This window comes from Oncorhynchus tshawytscha, linkage group LG02, assembly GCF_018296145.1.
Source record: "Oncorhynchus tshawytscha isolate Ot180627B linkage group LG02, Otsh_v2.0, whole genome shotgun sequence".
Lineage (NCBI taxonomy): Eukaryota > Metazoa > Chordata > Actinopteri > Salmoniformes > Salmonidae > Oncorhynchus > Oncorhynchus tshawytscha.
The window spans coordinates 33,037,601-33,060,080 of record NC_056430.1 but is presented as its reverse complement, the minus strand read 5'-3'; the positions used below and the strand labels follow the sequence as shown (position 1 = coordinate 33,060,080).

Below are 22,480 nucleotides of genomic sequence, written 5' to 3'. Positions count from 1 at the left end.
GTTGTTGGTAATCAAGCCTACCACTGTTGTGTCGTCCGCAAACTTGATGATTGAGTTGGAGGCGTGCGTGGCCACGCAGTCGTGGGTGAACAGGGAGTACAGGAGAGGGCTCAGAACGCACCCTTGTGGGGCCCCAGTGTTGAGGATCAGCGGGGAGGAGATGTTGTTGCCTACCCTCACCACCTGGGGGCGGCCCGTCAGGAAGTCCAGTACCCAGTTGCACAGGGTGGGGTCGAGACCCAGGGTGGGGTCGAGACCCATTGTCCTCAAAGCGGGCAAAAAAGTTATTTAGTCTGCCTGGGAGCAAGACATCCTGGTCCATGACTGGGCTGGATTTCTTCCTGTAGTCCGTGATTGACTGTAGACCCTGCCACATGCCTCTTGTGTCTGAGCCGTTGAATTGAGATTCTACTTTGTCTCTGTACTGACGCTTAGCTTGTTTGATAGCCTTGCGGAGGGAATAGCTGCACTGTTTGTATTCGGTCATGTTACCAGACACCTTGCCCTGATTAAAAGCAGTGGTTCGCGCTTTCACCGCTTAGCACTGGTGACTGCGCCCCCCCCCCAACCAATTCCTGTACTGCCCCCTTGGGATGCCACACACACAATTGTGTTCTTTATTGTATTCTAAAGAATATACTTTTGGTTGACCTTTGTTTATGGTTTTGTTGTATGCTACTGTATACAACAGTAATGTTTGCCCTAATAAATATTTTCTGTTTCTACATTGCATTGGTGTTTACAGTGTACTTGTTACCCCTCTCAGCCGATTACTTTCACTGTAGAACATTGTATTGAAATGTAGATATAAGCCTATGAAAGACCAAAGAGCTTTAGATTTAGAACAACAGTGTTTACATGGTATATCCAAAAATGTAGTATTATGAAAGCAGTGTTTGCCATTTGATGCAAATGCTTCATTCTGACATGTGTTTATGGCATTTTGAATGCAGTATTACATTTTGAAGGAGATGTGAGGCATTTTGCATTTTGTGTGTGCAGTTTTGGGAATTGTGTGTAGAGTTTTGAAAAAAAGGAGACCGTTTTGAAAACTTGTGTAAGCAGTTGGAAAAAACTGTAAGAATGATCCACCACTCAACGGACATCAAGCCAAATTGACACAACTGTGGGAAGAATTGGTGTCAACATGGGCGAGCATCCCTGTGGAACGCTTTCGACACCTTGTATACTCCATGCCCCGACGAATTGAGGCTGTTCTGAGGGCAAAAGGGGATGCAACTCAATATTATGAAGGTGTTCTTACTGGTTTGTACTCTCGGGGGAAGTTATGTATGTGTCTATGTCTCTTCCCCTCTGCCTGTGTGTTAGAAGAGTGTGTACTGGTTTTGACCCCCTCCTCTGCTCTGTGTGTCGTAGCTATCTTCTGGGGGAGCTGGAGAAGTGTGTGGCTGAGCCCAACAGACTGGCCCAACTCTTCATCAAGCATGTGAGTCTGTGTGTGTGTGTGTGTGTGTGTGTGTGTGTGTGCATGCGTGTGAGTGGACGTATGTGTTTGCACGTGTGTGTCTTGTGTGTGTGTGTGTGTGTGTGTGTGTGTGTGTGTGTGTGTGTGTGTGTGTGTGTGTGTGTGTGTGTGTGTGTGTGTGTGTGTGTGTGTGTGTGTGTGTGTGTGTGTCTAGTGTGTGTGTGTGCATGTGTGTGAGTGGACGTATGTGTTTGCACGTCTGTGTGTGTGTGTGTCTTTGTGCAAATGAGTGTGTGTGAGTTTGCACAAGTGTGACTCTTTATTTGCAGGCACACCATGAAAACCTAGCTCCTTACATTGTCTTTGATTGTGTTTGCTTGTATTTGGAATGAAGTTCCAGGGTTTATCTCTGTGTTTTTCTGTGTGTTTGGTAAGAATTACTGGTCTCTTCAGAGAACTGTGTTTAGAGTCTCTGTCTCTGACCTACTGCCGCCAGATATGTCTTGATTGTTCAGGCTGCCTGGAGGAGAGGACAGGGGAAAGCCAGTAGAATAATAATAAGTGCAGGCACAATTATCAACAGAGCTTTTTACTATGCTGTGGTCACAGCTCACAGATCCAATTACAAAGAGTCCGTGTTAAAATGCCAGACTGTTGATGAAACTGTGGAACCAAATAAGCCAGAATAGCTCAATAAATTACATTGAAAGCAAATAAACAGCTGTGTTGGTACTTAGTGCACACTCACACACAAACAAACTCACACACACACACACACACACACACACACACACACACACACACACACACACACACACACACACACACACACACACACACACACACACACACACACACACACACACACACACACACACTCACACACTCACACACACACACAAACAGCTGTGCTTTGTGTGCTGAGATCAGGATCTCACAGTAAAAATTGGTCCAAGTGAGAGGAAGAGCAGGACCGTGGCAGGAAACAGTCCGTGTACATGCAGGGGCACCCCCCCTCCCCATTCCGAAATTGCATTTTTGTCCCCCCAGTTTATTCTTGGCGATACAAAACGCGCCAACGGTGTGCTTTAGGACCATGTAGCCTCCCACAGTCGGGTAGGCTGTTTGGAGTGTTTATCCGACTGGATAATAAAATAAAAAACAATATGTCTCCCCCACTTCTAAAACTAAAGTTGCTCCCCTTTCCACACGTACACACATTCATACATTATTTTCTATAGGCAAACACAGACTTTAATCCCAGGGAGTCGGAAGAGAAAGAGACGGTGTAAGAGAGGATGACGTGCGGTCACCCCTACATCGGCGAGTAGATAAACCACCTCTACCCTCGATTCTATTGGCGAATGTACAATCACTGGAAAACAAACTGGACGAGCTCCGTTCGAGACTATCCAAACAACAGGACCTGAAGAACTGTAATATCCGATGTTTCTCTGAGTCTTGGCTGAACAAGGACATGGATAATATACATCTGGCTGTTTTTTCTATGCATCGGCAGTACAGAACGGCAGCTTCGTGGAAGCTCAAGGGGGAGGTGTGTGTCTCTATGTTAACAACAGCTAGTGTGCAATCTCTAATATTAATGAACTCTAGAGGTCATGCTTGATAAACTGTAGACCATACTATTTACCAAGAGAGTTTTCATCCACAGTATATTTTTCGTAGCTGTCTATTTACCCCACACATCGATGCTGGTACTAAGACCGCACTCAACGAGCTGTATAGGGCCATAAGCAAACAGGAAAATGTTCATCCAGAGACAGCACTCCTAGTGGCCTGTGATTTTAATGCAGGGAAACTGAAATCCAGTTTACCTAATGTCTACCAGCATGTAACCCGTGCAACTATAGGCAAAAAAACTCTAGATCACCTTTACTCCACAAATGGAAACTCATACAAAGCTCTCCCTCCATCCATTTGGCAAATCTGACCATAACTTTATCCCCCTGATTCCTGCTTACAAGCAAAAACTCAAACCGGAAGTACCAGTGATGCGCTCAATAGGGAAGTGGTCCGATGAAGCGGATGCTAAGCTACAGGACTGTTTCGTTAGCACAGACTGGAATATATTCCAGGATTAATCCGATGGCATTGAGGAGTTTACCATATCAGTCACCGGCTTCATTAATAAGCGCATCGACGATGTTTTCCCCACAGTGACCGTACGTATATATCCCAACCAGAAGCCATGGATTACAGGCAACATCCGCACTGAACTAAAGGCTAGTTCTGCCACTTCAAGGAGCGGAACACTAATCCGGACGCTTATTAATAATCCCCCTAAGACCTCCAATGAGCCATCAAACAGGCAAAGCGTCAATACAGGACTAAGATTTAATCCTCCTATGCCAGCCCTGATGTTTGTCGGATGTGGCAGGGCTTGTAAACTATCACGAATTACAAAGGGAAACCCTGTCGGGAGCTGCTCAATGACGCGAGCCTACCAGACAAGCTAAATTACTTCTATGCTTGCTTCCACGCATCAACACTGAACCATTCATGAGAGCACCAGCTGTTCCGGATGACTGTTTGATCACTCGCTCTGTAGCCGATGTGAGTAAGACCTTTAAACAGGTTGTCTTTCACAAGGCTGCAGGGCCAGACGGATTACCAGGGCGCGTACTCAGAGCATGTGCTGACTGTCTTCACTAACATTTTCAAATTACACCTGAAATGTCTGTAATACCTACATGTTTCAAGGAGACCACCATAGTCCTTGTGCCCAGGAGCTACAACAATGAGACAACCTATAGGGAGGAGGTCAGAGACTTAGCAGTGTGGTGCAAGGACAACAACCTCTCCTTCAACTCTTCCCCCTCAGGAGGCTGAAAAGATTTGGCATGGACCCTCCGATCCTCAAAACGTTCTAGAGCTGCAAATCAAATCAAATCAAATTTATTTATATAGCCCTTCATACATCAGCTGATATCTCAAAGTGCTGTACAGAAACCCAGCCTAAAACCCCAAACAGCAAGCAATGCAGGTGTAGAAGCACGGTGGCTAGGAAAAACTCCCTAGAAAGGCCAAAACCTAGGAAGAAACCTAGAGAGGAACCAGGCTATGTGGGGTGGCCAGTCCTCTTCTGGCTGTGCCGGGTGGAGATTATAACAGAACATGGCCAAGATGTTCAAATGTTCATAAATGACCAGCATGGTCAAATAATAATAAGGCAGAACAGTTGAAACTGGAGCAGCAGCACGGCCAGGTGGACTGGGGACAGCAAGGAGTCATCATGTCAGGTAGTCCTGAGGCATGGTCCTAGGGCTCAGGTCCTCAGAGAGAGAGAAAGAAAGAGAGAAAGAGAGAATTAGAGAGAGCACACTTAAATTCACACAGGACACCGAATAGGACAGGAGAAGTACTCCAGATATAACAAACTGACCCTAGCCCCCCCGACACATAAACTACTGCAGCATAAATACTGGAGGTTGAGACAGGAGGGGTCAGGAGACACTGTGGCCCCATCCGAGGACACCCCCGGACAGGGCCAAACAGGAAGGATATAACCCCACCCACTTTGCCAAAGCACAGCCTCCACACCACTAAAGGGATATCTTCAACCACCAACTTACCATCCTAAGACAAGGCCGAGTATAGCCCACAAAGATCTCCGCCACGGCACAACCCAAGGGGGGGCGCCAACTCAGACAGGAAGATCACATCAGTGACTCAACTCACTCAAGTGACGCACCCCTCCCAGGGACGGTATGAAAGAGCCCCAGTAAGCCAGTGACTCAGCCCCTGTAATAGGGTTAGAGGCAGAGAATCCCAGTGGAAAGAGGGGAACCGGCCAAGCAGAGACAGCAAGGGCGGTTCGTTGCTCCAGAACCTTTCCGTTCACCTTCCCACTCCTGGGCCAGACTACACTCAATCATATGACCCACTGAAGAGATGAGTCTTCAGTAAAGACTTAAAGGTTGAGACCGAGTTTGCGTCTCTTACATGGGTAGGCAGACCATTCCATAAACATGGAGCTCTATAGGAGAAAGCCCTGCCTCCAGCTGTTTGCTTAGAAATTCTAGGGACAATTAGGAGGCCTGCGTCTTGTGACCGTAGTGTACGTGTAGGTATATACGGCAGGACCAAATCAGAGAGATAGGTAGGAGCAAGTCTATCTAATACTTTGTAGGTTAGCAGTAAAACCTTGAAATCAGCCCTTGCCTTGACAGGAAGCCAGTGTAGGGAGGCTAGCACTGGAGTAATATGACCAAATTTTTGGGTTCTAGTCAGGATTCTAGCAGCCGTATTTAGCACTAACTGAAGTTTATTTAGTGCTTTATCCGGGTAGCCAGAAAGTAGAGCATTGCAGTAGTCTAACCTAGAAGTGACAAAAGCATGGATTAATTTTTCTGCATCATTTTTGGACAGAAAGTTTCTGATTTTTGCAATGTTACGTAGATGGAAAAAAACTGTCCTTGAAATGGTCTTGATATGTTCTTCAAAAGAGAGATAGGGGTCCAGAGTAACGCAGAGGTCCTTCACAGTTTTATTTGAGACAACTGTACAACCATTAAGATTAATTGTCAGATTCAACAGAAGATCTCTTTGTTTCTTGGGACCTAGAACAAGCATCTCTGTTTTGTCCGAGTTTAAAAGTAGAAAGTTTGCAGCCATCCACTTCCTTATGTCTGAAACACATGCTTCTAGCGAGGGCAATTTTGGGGCTTCACCATGTTTCATTGAAATGTACAGCTGTGTGTCATCCGCATAGCAGTGAAAGTTAACATTATGTTTTCGAATGACATCCCCAAGAGGTAAAATATATAGTGAAAACAATCGTGGTCCTAAAGCGGTGGTATCAAAAGCAGCACTAAGGTCTAGGAGCACGAGGACAGATGCAGAGCCTCGGTCTGATGCCATTAAAAGGTAATTTACCACCTTCACAAGTGCAGTCTCAGTGCTATGATGGGGTCTAAAACCAGACTGAAGCATTTCGTATACATTGTTTGTCTTCAGGAAGGCAGTGAGTTGCTGCGCAACAGCTTTTTCTAAAATGTTTGAGAGGAATGGAAGATTCGATATAGGCCGATAGTTTTTTATATTTTCTGGGTCAAGGTTTGGCTTTTTCAAGAGAGGCTTTATTACTGCCACTTTTAGTGAGTTTGGTACACATCCGGTGGATAGAGACGTTTATTATGTTCAACATAGGAGGGCCAAGCACAGGAAGCAGCTCTTTCAGTAGTTTAGTTGGAATAGGGTCCAGTATGCAGCTTGAAGGTTTAGAGGCCATGATTATTTTCATCATTGTGTCAAGAGATATAGTACTAAAACACTTAAGCGTCTCTCTTGATCCTAGGTCCTGGCAGAGTTGAGCAGACTCAGGACAACTGAGCTTTGAAGGAATACGCAGATATAAAGAGGAGTCCACAATTTGCTTTCAATTTGCTTTCTTTTCCTCAAAGAAGTTCATGAATTTACCACTGCTGAAGTGAAAGCCATCCTCTCTTGGGGAATGCTGCTTTTTAGTTAGCTTAGCGACAGTATCAAGAAGGAATTTCGGATTGTTATTATTTTCCTCAATTAAGTTGGAAAAATAGGATGATCGAGCAGCAGTAAGGGCTCTACGGTACTGCACGGTACTGTCTTTCCAAGCTAGTCAGAAGATTTCCAGTTTGGTGTGGCGCCATTTCCATTCCAATTTTTTGCAAGCTTGCTTCAGAGCTCGGGTTTTTTCTGTGTACCAGGGAGCTAGTTTCTTATGAGAAATGTTTGTAGTTTTTAGGGGTGCAACTGCATCTAGGGTATTGCTGCACCATTGAAAGTATCTTGACTTGCTGCATCAACACTTGGTATGGCAACTGCTGGGCTTCCAACCACAAGGCGCTACAGAGGGTAGTGCGTACAGCCAAGTACCTCACTGGGGTTGAGCTCCATGCCATCCAGAACCTCTATACCAGGCGGTGTCTAAAGAAAGCCCTAAAAATACACTGCTGCCTAGTCACTTTATTCCTAGTTATATGTACATACAGTATCGACCTCAATTATCTCGTACCACTGCACATCGAATGCAATTTTATTTTATGTGATACACACACCAGCCCTTGCTGTCTCCCCCTCTGTCTTCCTCTCTATTTTTTACTGTATCTATCTCCCCCCTCAGTCTCTCTCTCTCTCTTACTCTCTCTCTCTCTCTCTCGCTTGCTCTCTCTCTCTCTCGCTTGCTCTCTCTCTCTCTCTCTCTCTCTCTCTCTCTCTATCTCTCTCTCTCTCTGTCGTCCCAGTTCCTTCATTACTCCAACATGTTTAATTAAGCAAGGGCGAATTAAATGGTTCCCACCAAGCCGCCGGAACCATTTAATAAGGCAAAGTTCCTGCTCTTATTTAACAGACTTCAAAAGAGCCTGGAGGGGAAGGAGAACAGAGTCAAACTTAGGGGGATAAGAGGTTTAGAGCAGCCATGCTGGGGGAGGCACTTAACCTACACACCAACACACACAAACACACAGACCTGCTCACACTAACTCTCTCTCTCTCTCTCTCTCTCTCTCACACACACACACACACACACACACACACACACACACACACACACACACACACACACACACACACACACACAGAGACCTTCTCACACTAACTCTCTCTCACACACACACACACACACACACACACACACACACACACACACACGGACCACATGTGCCACCATCTGGTATCGATCTCTCATCATCTCTGTGTTTGTTTTTGGACCTCTAGGAGCGGCGTCTCCACATGTACGTAGTGTACTGTCAGAACAAGCCCAAGTCAGAGCACATTGTCTCAGAGTATATCGAGACCTATTTTGAGGTGAGTGACTCTTCACAGTACAACTACATGGACAGTTTAAGAGCAGTTTAACCCCACTTAGGCATTGTTCTAGCCCAATTCCTCTTATTTATCTAACTCTGGTTCTGACTGTGTGTATCTTCAGTGCTCATTCTTTGTCTTGGTTTATGTCTGACTGACCCAAACCTGCCCTTAGTTCTGTGTATGTTGCTATGAGGAGCTAACCTATCTGGTTCTGTAGGAGCTGAGGCAGCAGCTGGGCCACAGACTACAACTCAACGACCTGCTTATCAAACCAGTACAGAGGATCATGAAATACCAACTACTGCTCAAGGTGTGTGTGTGTGTGTGTGTGTGTGTGTGTGTGTGTGTGTGTGTGTGTGTGTGTGTGTGTGTGTGTGTGTGTGTGTGTGTGTGTGTGTGTGTGTGTGTGTGTGTGTGTGTGTGTGTGTGTGTGTGTGTGTGTGTGTGTGTGTGTGTGTGTGTGTGCGTGTGTGCGTGTGTACGTGTGTGCGTGTGTGCGTGTGTACGTGTGTTTAGAATACAATTAGCATGATGTCATCTAGCCCTAGATGATTTGAGTCTTCACATAATAGAGATGTATTGAGTGACCTGTCACTGCAAGAGATGATGAAAATGAAAGGCAGAAATAAAGAAATAGATTGGGAGTCACTGGAGAATAAGCAGGCCATCCCGCAGCATTGTGGAAGCTTTAGCTGTGATTTAGAGATTAATGTTGAAAGCTTTTGTCCCAAGAGTCACAGGTCCTCTCATCAGCTCCCTAATCTCACAGTAGATAATATGTAACTCTTCCGTGATGAAACACAAGATATAGCTCAGTCCTATTTTGTAGACTAATCCTTTTAGAGTCCCTCCAAAACATTCAATAAACTGTCCTCTAATTGGATCCCTCAGGACTTCCTGAAGTACTACACCAAAGCAGGAAGGGATACCTCAGAGCTGGAGGTGAGAGTTCTCCCAAAACTATGGTATAAACCGTCATGGTCAAAACATTTCCAATACTCACTTGTGATATTACTATAAACTGCACACACAGTTTAATCTCCCTGCTCTATTGAAGAAAGCAAAAAAAATGTACTCTTTTCAGTTACAAACCATAATTGTCTTTGCAATCCCACACCATCTCTCTCTCTATTTCATGTCCCTCTTTCCCTATCTCCACGTCCCTCATTCCCTATCTCCACCCCTCCTGCTCTTCTACCCACAGAGAGCGGTGGAGGTGATGTGTTTTGTGCCCAAGCGATGTAATGACATGATGAACGTGGGCAGACTGCAGGGCTTTGAGGTGAGATACCCAACACCAGACTCTGTTCTCCACATGATGTTGTGTTTTCTTATGTGTATGGCTCCCTCTCTCTGCCTCTCTCTGTCTCTCTCTGTCTCTCTCTGTCTCTCTCTGCCTCTCTCTGCCTCTCGCTCTCTCTCTCTCTCTCTCTGTCTCTCTCTGTCTCTCTGTGTCTCTGTGTCTCTGTCTCTCTGTGTCTCTCTCTCTCTGTGTCTCTCTCTCTCTGTGTCTCTCTCTCTCTCTGTGTCGCTCAGGGGAAGATCACAGCCCAGGGGAAACTGCTCCAGCAGGACACCTTTACAGTTAGTGAGCAGGACAGCAGCTTCCTGTCCCGTGCCAAAGAGAGGCGGGTCTTCCTGTTTGAACAGCTGGTCATTATCAGTGAACCAATCGATAGGAAGAAGGGCTTCTCTCTGCCAGGGTACACCTTTAAAAACAGCATCAAGGTGATAATGACCTGTGTACATGAATTTGCTGATAACTACTTTATTGAGGAAGAGCGTACTTACTACTGTATGCCTGTGATATGATGTTGTCCCACCGAACTATCGTAAGATTAATGCACAAACTAACTGTAAGTCGCTGTGGATAAGAGCGTCTGCTGAATGACTAAAATGTAAATGTGTGTGACCCCTGTCTCTCTGTGCTGCAGCTCAGTTGTCTGGGTGTGGAGGACCACTGTGAGGAGGACCCATGTCGTCTGGTCCTGACGTCCCGCGGGTCTGATGGGAGCGTGGCACGCTTCGTTCTGCAGGCCTCGTCCCAGGAGACTCGGAGGGCCTGGGTCAACGACGTTGTCCAGATCCTGGAGACCCAGAGGAACTTCCTCAACGGTACTGCTGCTTACCATCATGGGCCTACACGAATGCATACATACAGTGCATTCAGAAAAATATTCCACATTTTGATAAAACTGATGAAATAGTTTTTTCCCCTCATCATCTACACACAATACCCCATAATGACAAAGCAAAAACAGGTTTCTAGAAATGTTTGCAAAAAAAAAGACAAGCTTGGCACACCTTTGTTTGGGGAGTGTCTCCCATTCTTCTCTGCAGATCCACTCAAGCTCTGTCAGGTTGCATGGGGAGCGTTGCTGCACAGCTATTTTCAGGTATCTCCAGAGATGTTCGATCAGTTTCAAGTCTGAGCTCTGCCTGGGCCACTCAAAGACATTTAGAAACTTGTCTTATCTCGAAGCCACTTCTACGTTGTCTTGACTGTGTGCTTAGCGTTGTTGTCCTGTTGGAAGGTGAACCTTCGACCCAGTCTAAGGTCTTGAGCGCTCTGGAGAAGGTTTTCATCAATGATCTCTCTGTACTTTGCTCTGTTCATATTTCCCTCGATTCTGACTAGTCTCCCAGTCCCTGCCACTGAAAAACATCCACACAGCATGATGCTGCCACCACCATGCTTCACCGTAAGGATGGTGCCAGGATTCCTCCAGATGTGATGCTTGGAATTCAGGCCAAAGAGTTCAATCTTAGTTTCATCAGACCAGAGAATCTTGTTTCTGATTATCTGAGAGTCTTGAGGTGCCTTTTGGCAAACTCCAAGCGGGCTGTCATGTGCCTTTTACTGAGGAGTGGTTTCCGTCTGGCCACTCTACCATAAAGGCCTGATTGGTGGAGTGCTGCAGAGATGGTTGTCCTTCCAGAAGGTTCTCCTATCTCCACAAAGGAACTCTGGAGATCTGTCAGAGTGACCATCGGGTTCTCGGTCACCTCTCTGACCAAGGCCCTTCTCCCCCAATTGCTCAGTTTGGCTGGGCGGCCAGCTCTAGGAAGAGTTTTGGTGCTTCGTAACGTCTTCCATTTAAAAATGATGGAGGCCAATGTGTTCTTGGGGACCTTCAATGCTGCAGCAATTTTTCGGTACCTTTCCCCAGATCTGTGCCTCGACATAATCCTGTCTCGGAGCTCTATGGATAATTGCTTCGACCTCATGGCTTGGTTTTTGATCTGACATGCACTATCAACTCTGGGGTATTATATATACAGGTGTGTTCCTTTCCAAATAATGTCCAATCAATTTAATTTATGGCAGGTGGACTCCAATCAAGTAGTAAAAACATCTCAAGGATGATCAATGGAAACAGGACGCACCTGAGCTCAATTTCGAGTCTCATAGCAAAGGGTATGAATAGTTATGTAAATTAGGTATTTTTGTTTTATTTTCTATAAATTAGCAAACAATTCTAAAAACCTGTTTTCGCTTTGTAATTATGGGGAAGTGTGTGTAGATTGATGAGGAAAAAATGTATTTAATCAATTTGAGAAAAAGGCTGTAATTTAACAAAATGTGGAAAAAGTCAAGGGGTCTGAATACTTTCCGAATGCACCCTGTGTGTCCCAAATGGGATCCTGTTCCTTATTTAGTGCACTACTTTTGAACAGGGCCCATAGGACTCTAGTCAAACGTAGTGTTCTAAATGGGGAGTAGGGTCCCATTTGGGTCAGATATTTGTTTCTCTAGTTTTTCACACAGGTAAATGTCCTTGGGAAATTGAGGATTTCAGGATATTTTTAAGCTGTGTTTTATAGAATGTATTAATTGATTGATTCATTTTATTAAATGATTAACTGCATTACTTGATTTGATTCTCCCTTATGGATACATTTTATAGATGCTCAATAAATAAATTAGTGGTGCCATTTGTTAGGTGTCAACTTTATGGTTTTGTCTCAATTCTTATCCCTCCAACTATCCTCCTGTCGTCTCCTATCTCCTGTGTACCGTAGCTCTCCAGTCTCCTATAGAGTACCAGCGCAAGGAGAGTAAGTCCAACAGCCTGAGAGGAGCCATGAATGCTCCCGTTGCACCGACCTCTGGCCTGCGACCCCACTCCTCTGCCTCCATTGACCGCCACCGGCTACCCAACCTGCGTTCTTACAATACCTCCCTGCCCTCCCTCCACCTGCCCAGCCAGCCCCCTGCAGACACACAGGTACTACTACCCAACTGACTGCAACAATAAACTCACTAGGCTGATCTGATAGTCATAGCAAGTGAAGATTAAATAGTGTCAGCAACTACTGGATATAATATATTTAATTTAAATCCCACATTATCTCTCTCTCTCTCTCTCAATTAAATTAAATTAAATTCAAGGGGCTTTATTGGCATGGAAACATATGTTTGAAGTGAAATAAACATATAAAAAGTTAACAGTAAATATTACACTCACACAAGTTCCAAAATAATAAATACACTTCAAATGTTATATTATGTCTATATACAGTCTTGTGTGCAAATGTGCAAATAGTTAAAGTAAAAAAGGGAAAATAAATTAACTTAAATATTGGTTGTATTTACAATGGTGTTTTTTTTATTCACTGGTTGCCCTTTTCTTGTGGCAACAGGTCATAAATCCTGATGCTGTGATTCCGCACTGTGTTATCTAATCCAATGGATATGGGAGTTTATCAAAATTGGATTTGTTTTTGAATTTTGTGGGTCTGTGTAATCTGAGGGAAATATGTGTCTCTAATATGGTCATACATTTGTCAGGAGGTTGAGAAGTGCATCTCCATTTCCACCTCATTTTGAGGGGAGTGTGCACATAGCCTGTCTTCTCTTGTGAACCAGGTCTGCCTTCGGCGACCTTTCTCAGTAGCAAGGCTATGCTCACTGAGTCTATACATAGTCAAAGCTTTCCTTAATTTGGGTCAGTCACAGTGGTCAGGTATTCTGCCACGGTGTACTCTCTGATTAGGGCCAAATAGCATTCTAGTTTGCTCTGTTTTTTGTTAATTCTTTTCAATGTGTCAAGTAATTATCTTTTTGTTTTCTCATGATTTGGTTGGGTCGAATTTTGTTGCTATCCTGGGGCTCTGTGGGGTCTGTTTGTGTTTGTGAACAGAGCCCCAGCACCAGCTTGCTTAGGGAACTCTTCTCCAGGTTCATCTCTCTCTCCCTCTCTCTCTCTCTTTGTTATTCAACCCTCTTTTATCTTTTATCTCCTTCAGTCCCCGCTGTATCTTAGCCCTGCGACACCCCGTCCCTCCCATCTCCCTCTGACCAGCCCTCAACAGCTCAGCAATGGCCTGCGCCACCCTGGCCAGCACAGCTTGCAGGTACTCAACCACACTGCAGGGAAATACTACTATCCCCAAGTCCTATTTTGAGATTGACCACACATTTCTACAGAAATATAAATGATTTACAGTACAGGAAAGTGTGAGTTATTTAACTTAGGACTCACCACCATGAGTAGGATCTCTGTCATTAACCTCCCAATGCTCCCATAAACTCTTTCATCACTTCAGATCACAAACAGATCAGCAAATAGTTTAGTTTATAAATAGCTCTTTACTGTTTTATCATATAATCCCCCTGGACATTGGCCTGGGGTTGTCGTGGTTGTCAGTGCTAAAGGGAAATGACTGGGGCAGCCCTCTCATTCTTTCCTAATGGGAGATATCCTGTTGTTGTTCCCAGCCAGGGTTACAATACTAACAGCACCCTGGCAGGCTGTCACACTGATATGTGGTCAGTTCCTATAAAAACACTATAGAAGCCATAAAGCAGGGGTAGGCAACTAGACTCAGCTGCAGGCCATTGTTTTTGTCAGAGCAGATGGTTGGGAGGCCGGAACATACTTAAATAATTTGTACACTGCAAATTGATCACAACTAAGGTGGCAGGTAGCCTAGTGGTTAAGAGCGTTGTGCCATTAACGCTAAGGTCACTGGTTTGAATCCACAACTGCCAAGGCAGAAAAATCTGCTGTTCTGCCGTTGAGCGTTAACCCCCAACAACAACTGCTCCATGGGTGCCCATGATGTCATTTAAGGCAGCCCCCTGCACCTCTCTGACTCAGAGGGGTTGGGTTAAATGCGGAAGAGACATTTTGGCTGAATGCATACTAGGTATTCCCTTTCCCTTCTTTCAAGCCAAAAATAGATTATATTGGAAAATAACATGATCACATATCTCTTTTTTGATTTATTTATGGGAATACATGGGAACAGATGTTTCAGTTCATGAGGATAACTAGCCCAGTGCCCTGGCTGGTAGTTTATTCTATTTAGCCAGACTCTCCCCAGGCTGTATCACTACCGGCCGTGATTGGGAGTCCCACAGGGCGGCGCACAATTGGCCCAGCGTTGTCCGGGTTAGGGTTTGGCAGGGGTAGGCTGTCATTGTAAATAAGAATTTGTTCTTAACTGCCTAGTTAAATAAAGGTTAAAAAATAAATGGGGAGGAAATGGGTTTGATTACAGGACTCCTATCAGAGAGGCTTATCAAGCTGTTTCCACACTTCATTTTAGTTCCTCCTCTGTCTCCCTTGTAGACAGATAAATAGAGAACCCTTTGGGCCTTTGAAAAAAAGTTTAATGTTGCCCTATCAGTGGGTAGATGGGGGGTATTTGAAACTGTTCTGGTGTATTTGGAAACCTACAATTGATATAGAGGTGAGAGGACTGATATCATTGGAGGTGGCAGGGTAGCCTAGTGGTTAGAGCTTTGGACTAGTAACCGGAAGGTTGCAAGTTCAAACCCCCGATCTGACAAGGTGCAAATCTGTTGTTCTGCCCCTGAACAGGCAGTTAAGCAACTGTTCCTAGGCTCTCATTGAAAATAAGAATTTGTTCTAAACTAACTTGCCTGGTTAAATAAATAAAAAATTCTGTATCATACTTGTATTTCCTGCAATAGGTTGAGTGAGTACAGACTGCAACCTTGTACTGCTAGAGTGCAGTAAGGTCACTCTTCCTGTCTCCACCCAGGGTTGATGTAAGGACAGTATCTTGCTTTAGAACCACTCAACATACCACCACGTTTGTCTTTCCTCTCTGCAAGGCTAGGTAGGGTCTCAATAACATTTTACTGCAGTGGGCCAAATCACACAGTGTTTCTTGGTAGTCTTAAATCTACTTTGAAACTAGAGTATAAACACATGGTTATGGGCTTAAAAACAAGAATACACCTGTACCATGTCAGATATAGAGTTGAAATGTATTCAATTTTGAGTTTGCATCCCAATATTACACTTTATATATATCAAAGAAGAGACAAATATAACAAAACTGTTTGACATAGAAATTAGAATCATTAAAAAAAGTGTATTAATTATGAAATCATGAAAATTATGAATAACATTCCACCCATGAGGCCACTAGGTCATTTGACTGCAGGAAATGGTTTTAAAGGCTTTGATATAAATGTAATTGACATATTAAGCCTCTTGGCCCTAGTATGACTTCACTATGTGCATGTAACTGAACATGCTGCCTCTGTCTTATCCTGTCTTCTCAGGGGGGTACTGACAGATACCATGGACCCATGCCGGGGGAGGGAGGAGATTATGCACCAAATCACTCTGGCAACCATGATCAGCTGACAGATCTCTCTCTGCATGAGCATGAGTGCTGATGATGTATGATGACCTTTGGCCTCACATACTGAATGAGGGGGTGTATGGTGAAGCTGCCCCTAGATGCTGATATTAGTTTAGTTTTGCATTATCCCCAGTAATGGCTAAGGTTCGGTTTGGGGAAGCTGATCCTAGATCTGTGCCTAGAGGAGACTTCACCCTGGAGTTAATGAGGGGCAGGCTGAGAGACCCCTGGCTAGCCTGGCTCTATTCCACAGAGGACAGGCAGGGGGCCTGGGGTGGGATCACTCCTTGTGATTACCCTAATATTGCTATATTACTATGGTATCTCTAGCTTGTAATAAGGATTATTTTGTGTGTATTTCTGTCATTATATTATATTTTCTACTATTTTGAAACCTCTACTTACTATTGTGATGTCAGAAGTGAAGCAGAATTGCAGCCCTCTATGGTGTTTCTGTGAGAGAAATGGAAAAGTAACCAGTGGTCTCTGATGTTGACAGTGTGTTTGTGTGCGCATGTTGGTATGTATGTGTGGCTGGCACATTGCATCTGTGATGCGATGGTAGCTGTTCACATTGCAAATGGTTTCTACAGTACAGTACCCCTAAGTTTGTCAAGAGTTTATACATGATTGAACTTCATATGATGACATTTTCAACACAATTTGGTTTCATAAAGAAATTATAGACATTTGGGACCGCTTCTTAAGTCGCCAACTCTTTACTGTTGCTTTAATCTTAAACAGGCGAACCATATTACCATTATGCTACTGCTACGTGTGACAGCTTCTATCACTTTGTACAAGAAGGGAAGCAAAGACTAGTGGGCGATAATGGCATGTCTATTCTCTGTCTCTCTTTTTACATAGCTTACCAGTACGCTCCTATCCTGAATTCATCCTCATCACTATGTCATGAAGCAGCCTTTGGGTCAAGAGTGTTGACATACAGCAATGACATTGTGGTCCTTGTACAGTTTTGAAATTGATTGTGGGACGGAATCTGTCTAGGAGTTGAGCAGCTGCAGTCCTGATTTTCTACTCTATGCATACCGAGCAGCACAGTAATAATTGATACATTTTCCTTCATTTTAGCGGCTACTTTAACACTGCCATTGTTCCAACGTTATCTGAAGAAAACACACGGAAACTCACACAAAGCCCACTCATAGCTGAAGGAGTGAGAGGAAAAGGGAACAAAGTTCAAGGGGTCGTTCATCTGTCAATGTCATTATGAATGTAAATAATATTCTGTGGGACCATATCAATAAAAACAAAATGCAACACTGCGCTGCTGTTTGTCCCCCTATCATTCTTGTGATCTTGGTCGTGGTCATGTTATAAGACAGTCAAAAAGGAACTGGTAGTGAGAGTTCTTATCCTGAAAAACCCGGAACGTCCTTGCCCATTTCCTTCACATAGCTTACACACTAACTGTTGCCTTTGTGAAATGAATACTACCACTCTCAACAATCCCACAAAACAATACAAAAGTGAACAATAGCACCAATAAGCAAGAGTAATTTGATGTATTCCGCATCAAATGGAACAACGTTTCACACATTCGTAGGTGTTTGCTTGCAGATCATTTTGCCTACATGACCGTCTTTGAGTGTACTGGAAAACTACTGTAGGTATTTAGCGCCATCAAATGGTGAGTTGAGGGACAACTTTAAATGCTCAATATAGGGCTCCTGGTGGTAGATTGCATATGGCCACCTGAGGATAGAAGATGCTCACACACATGTTCAAATATAGCTTTTCAGGTGGAATGCTGAGGTTTCTGGCAATGTATGTCAGATTTGGCAAGAATGGAAAAAATGTGAACGGGGGAAGGGTGGGATCATAAACTGTCACCACGGCTAAATCAAAGGACACTGGTATCAGCTGGGGGCCAATAAACAAGGAGGTTTCCTTCCTTGTTAGAGCTCTCTGTTGCTATACCTCTCCCCATAGAGATTATTAACTGGCTAAATAGTAACTGACAACAATTGACAACATCGCAAAACAATCATTTGAACTATCATTATTGAAAAGTGTAATCTTTTTTGTGTTATTTGAATGAAATCAAGCTGTTTTTTACTCTACCTTAGTTTTGCTTATTTGAGATTTTATGCTCATGTAATGTAGATCAATGTCTATCGAATCACACTACTATTTGAACTTTCTGGCAACCAAATTCCAATGAATTTGCAATGTCATTTATCCTATGCATATCAAATTCATTCATAAGATGTTTTATAATTACAATATTTTTATTTATTTAAATACACACTTAAAAATAAGCCAATAAGCCAATAAGCAAATACTTTTAACTTATCAAAAATAGAAGACTTAATTAATAGCACAATAAATTCTAGTGGTTTTTTTGTTGGTTAGTTTTATTTGACAATTTAACATACATGAAAAATGATATACCCGGCAACAGATACACATACCACAAACTGTCTAAAATATAAACACAATAAAGTCAAAAGACCATTGTGGTGTAATTAGTGTTTATTATTGAAAACCGTAACACTGAAAATACTCTGCTGGCAGACTGAATGAAAATAACCATAGTAAACAGCATTATTTCCATGAATCTTTGTACTCTGACTTCCTCTCTGATGCCTTTGGTCATTCTCTGAGACCACTTATCTCCATTAGGGGTCCATGAGAAAGGAATATTCAATCACCTCAGCCCTCCTGCTTTTATTGCGAGTCTCCACACGGGCAGGCAGGCATGCTGAACAGAACGGCCTCTGAAGATCACAGGCCTCCTGCTGGTGGCCCGGGGACAATGCTGGCTACAATGACCATGACAAACATGTTGTCAAGACAATGGTTTGACAGTGTAAAAGTTTGTGTGTTTGCAAGAAGTTTTTTTTCAAGAGAAAGGCCATTGAATCACTGGTCTGCCCTTGACTCTCAGTCTCCACACTGGCCCTCCTGTCTTTCTGCTCTTTCTGGGGGTCTCATCACCTGGACTCCACACACACAAAGACTGGCGCTGGGGCTCTCAGAATACAGCACACTGACTGTGAGTCCCTTGGCTTACCTTTCTTAGTCTTTTCTCTACTCCTTCTTGATGTTCCTGTCTGATCCTCTGCTACCACCCGGTCGCTGTGGAGCCTCCTGCTGGGGGCCCTGGCTGTCCCTTGACTCTGGCTGTCCCCTCTTACCCTGGTGGGTCTTCTCATGTTTTGCTAGGTGGTCGCTCCGCATGAACCTCTTCCCACATGCCTGACAGCTGAAGCGCTTCTCCCCCGTGTGTGTGCGCAGATGCCTCTGCAGCTCGTCCGAGCGTGTGAAGTTCTTCCCGCAGAAGAGCCAGCTGCAGAGGAAGGGCCGCTCCCCAGCATGCCAGCGCAGGTGGGCCTTCAGGTGGGACGTCTTCTTATACACCTTGCCACACTCGGGCAGGTGGCAGATGTGGAGCCTCCTACGGCCTGGTTCTTCTGGCTTTGCTGGAGCCCCTGTACCCCCAGAAGTGGACTGGCAGTTGGGGCACTTGCAGCGCCTGCAGCGACGTGTGGAGCCCAGCAAGCCCTTGGATGAGCCCTGGAGGAGGGCCGCGATCTGAGGCTGGTGCCCCAACACCAGCTGTCTGCCCAGGGCAAAGGGGTGAGGGTGGTGATGGTGGGGGTGGCTGTGAGGTTGGTGATGGCCATGGGGGCTGCTGGTGGTCTGCGGCAGGCTCCACCATTGCTGACCTTCCTCTGTATACCCACCAGGGTGGTAGGGGTGTCTTGTTGTGGAAACTTGGAGGAAGTTAGGAAAGTTCTGCCCAATACTATTGTTCTGGTGGTGGAAGTATGGGGTATGAGAGCTACCCTGGACCTGAGGAGCGAGCATCTTTCCTGGAGAGAGATCAAAGGCGTAGGCAGTCGGGGTGGAGGAGGGCTCAGCCGGAGGGGTGAGAGGCAGCTCATGGAGGTGGTGGTGGTGGTGGTGGGGGTGAGGGCCCAGTCCACTCTGGATGTGGCCAGGAAAAGATACTTTTGGCACTGTCAGAGTTGCCACCTGTTGGACCCCAAGACTAGAGCTCTGGACCACATCCCCTCCCCACAGCTGGAGCATCCCAGTCATGGAGCTCATGGTCCCCTCATAAGGATGGTGTTGCCGCTCCTGCCCCACTCCACTGCCTCCCAGATGGGCTTGGCTACAGGTTCTGGCCAGGAAGGAGGATAGGGGATGGGGCTCGTTCTCAGGAGAGGAGCTGGCTATGCGGTGCTGTGGAGTAGAGAAATAATGGATGTTAGACATGCTGTACACTATTGAATTTGATACTCTTGAGTAAAAAACAAGATACAAAATCAATATATTATAGTGATTACTGAGAAACAATAGAGCAGTGGTGACCTTTTACAGTGGACCATAACATTTCTATTTCTAAAATATATGTTATACTTTTTCTATGTATTTAATGAACTAAACTAAAGTAACAGTAAAATACTGTTAACAAATTAATAAACCAGGCGAATTCCTAAGAAGATACTGGGAGAAAATTAATCAATTATTGCACGTGGCACTTTAAAAATGTACTCTAAGTAACACTGAAATGTCTCTCCTATACCAAATTTGCTCCAAAAACATTCCAAATATTTTCCTCCTCACCTGTAAGAAAGGTTGTAGAAAGTGATCGGTCCCCGGCAAAGCGGCCATCAGTTTTTGTGTCTCCACTACGCGCATCTGCAGCCAATGTAGCTTTTGACTGGTCGCAGCGCACCGAAACAAAATCTAGAAAACGAGATTTGGCAGTGTCTGAATTCTCATCCAGTCAGACTCCTTTACTGAAAAAATAAATATACCCCATAACGTGTTCTGTAAATTATCGTGAAGAAATAAAAAATACCATAGAATAAAAATAGATTGTAGAAACAATTCCAAAATCCGGGCTCCGGTGGTATCCCTTCTGCAATCTATCTCTCCCAGTAATTTTAGGTGACAAACTTTCAGCAAACTTGTCTTCACTGATTGCCTCGAACGCTATATCCTTTGAAGTGCGACGAGACCAATCGACACATTCTTGGCAGCATCTTGTTATGGAGAGATGTCCTCTGCGGGATCCCTTTCACGAGTGGGCCTACAGAAAAGTAGGAACTGTGTGTGCGTGCGTGCGTCTATGTCAGGGAGAGAGAGGGAGAGAGCGAGAGAGAGACATTTTATTTTATCTCCCCCACTATTTCTACTACAACTATTTGCACATTGTGAAAAAAACACTGTAGGCTACGTAGATATGTCTTTATGTTTTTCTAACCTTTTTAGTGCAATGTTTACTGTTATGTTTTAATATTTTTTGGTTGATGTTGTTAAATTTGTTTCTTCTAACGTTTGTTTATTGTTTATTTCACTTGCTTTAGCAATGTAGACATCTGTTCCGCATGCCAATAAAGCCCTTTTGAATTTAAATTAATATTGAATTGAGAGAGTGCTCGAGGGGGTGGGGAGGCAGGGGGTGGACAGAGAGACTGACAGAAACTTTTACAGTATTTATGGTTTACCTAGATAGGCTAATTTAAATGAATGGCCAAACTATCCACAATTTATATTTTTATGATAAGGCCAATACCTTCGGCCTACTACCAGAAACTAGTTTAATCAACATTGTTTCCACACCATTTCAATTACAACAAAAAGCAATGTGATGACGTTACATCAACGTGGAAAACGGATTGGGTTTGCTAAAAGTCATCAATGTAAGGAGATTTTGAACTTTTAACCTAAGTCCAATGACAGAGTGAACTTTTTTTGTTGATTTCTCGTTGAATTCACGTTAGTTGACAACTCAACCAAACGTAAATGAAAAGTAGACATTGAACATACCCAGTGGGGTATGTCTACTAGGCAGATACTTCATTGCAAAGTGTTTGGAAGTGATTTGAGCTGGTGGTTGACGTTTTTGGGGGGTTTCCTTCTTAATTCTGTATAATAATCCAGGATCAAAGAGCCCCAATAGCATCTGAAAGTCAAGCAAACTGAAGGTTTTCCTCCCCTCTGACGATCTCCCTCCCACTGGTTCAAGTGAAGGCCAATATCAAATCTTATCGCAGATGCAACATTTTCTACGTGGTGACCATTTTGCTTCTTCAAAGAACTCTGCAAGAAGTGTCAAGTTACATTGGCAAAGCAAAGTGCTTTAAATGTACAATAGACTTTATTTTCTTTCGATTGAGCCTATTTTCTGGCATGTGTATTCGTTTTATTTCTTTACTATATAACTATAACACCATATTTCAGGAGCCAATAACAATTGTGTAATTATTTGTCAATTTATTCTTCCATATCTCTTTTACCCGCATTTCCATTTCAAGTTGTATTCTTCGAAATTGATAGGACAATGGACATTTCATTCTAACGGATATATTAGGTATATCTAGTTTGCTTCTTCTGTCAGTCCCAACATCTCTATGGCATCCCCACATAGGCCTATATCTAGCTCTACACTAAGGACTGTGATTTGACAAGATGGTCATAACAGATGTGAGGGACAGGCTCTCCCTGTGCCAATAAACCTAGAGAGCCATTATTAGCTGTTCGAGACACAGTAATTGGGCACAGTTAAGAGGCCATTATGTTATATGTTATGTTTTATACATCTTATAAGTCCATAAGTGCCATTCGAAACATGATTGTTTT

The 22,480-nt window shown here is 44.0% G+C and overlaps 2 protein-coding genes across 2 annotated transcripts in view; one reads left to right on the top strand and one right to left on the bottom strand.

Annotated features, from left to right (window-relative positions):
- Positions 1-17,148, top strand: part of LOC112262891 (rho guanine nucleotide exchange factor 25) — a 62,156-nt gene extending 45,008 nt beyond the window's left edge. Inside the window, exons 7-16 of the mRNA XM_042297023.1 lie at positions 1,378-1,447; positions 8,144-8,233; positions 8,454-8,546; positions 9,128-9,178; positions 9,441-9,518; positions 9,773-9,964; positions 10,171-10,351; positions 12,260-12,465; positions 13,487-13,594; positions 15,780-17,148. Coding sequence (XP_042152957.1) covers positions 1,378-1,447; positions 8,144-8,233; positions 8,454-8,546; positions 9,128-9,178; positions 9,441-9,518; positions 9,773-9,964; positions 10,171-10,351; positions 12,260-12,465; positions 13,487-13,594; positions 15,780-15,896 — 1,186 coding nt within the window. The 3' untranslated portion in view covers positions 15,897-17,148. The remainder of the gene's footprint in view (positions 1-1,377; positions 1,448-8,143; positions 8,234-8,453; positions 8,547-9,127; positions 9,179-9,440; positions 9,519-9,772; positions 9,965-10,170; positions 10,352-12,259; positions 12,466-13,486; positions 13,595-15,779) is intronic.
- Positions 17,149-18,283: 1,135 nt separating this feature from the next.
- Positions 18,284-20,107, bottom strand: LOC112262898 (transcription factor Sp5-like). Its single transcript, XM_042305159.1, has one exon. It carries the CDS (start codon positions 20,105-20,107, stop codon positions 18,917-18,919), a length of 1,191 nt encoding a protein of 396 aa, XP_042161093.1. The 3' UTR covers positions 18,284-18,916.
- Positions 20,108-22,480: the final 2,373 nt, after the last annotated feature.

What these genes read in the sequence shown, in the direction of transcription:
- LOC112262898 (XM_042305159.1), bottom strand. Translation starts at nt 20,107, where the DNA reads ATGTCTAACATCCATTATTTCTCTACTCCACAGCACCGCATAGCCAGC.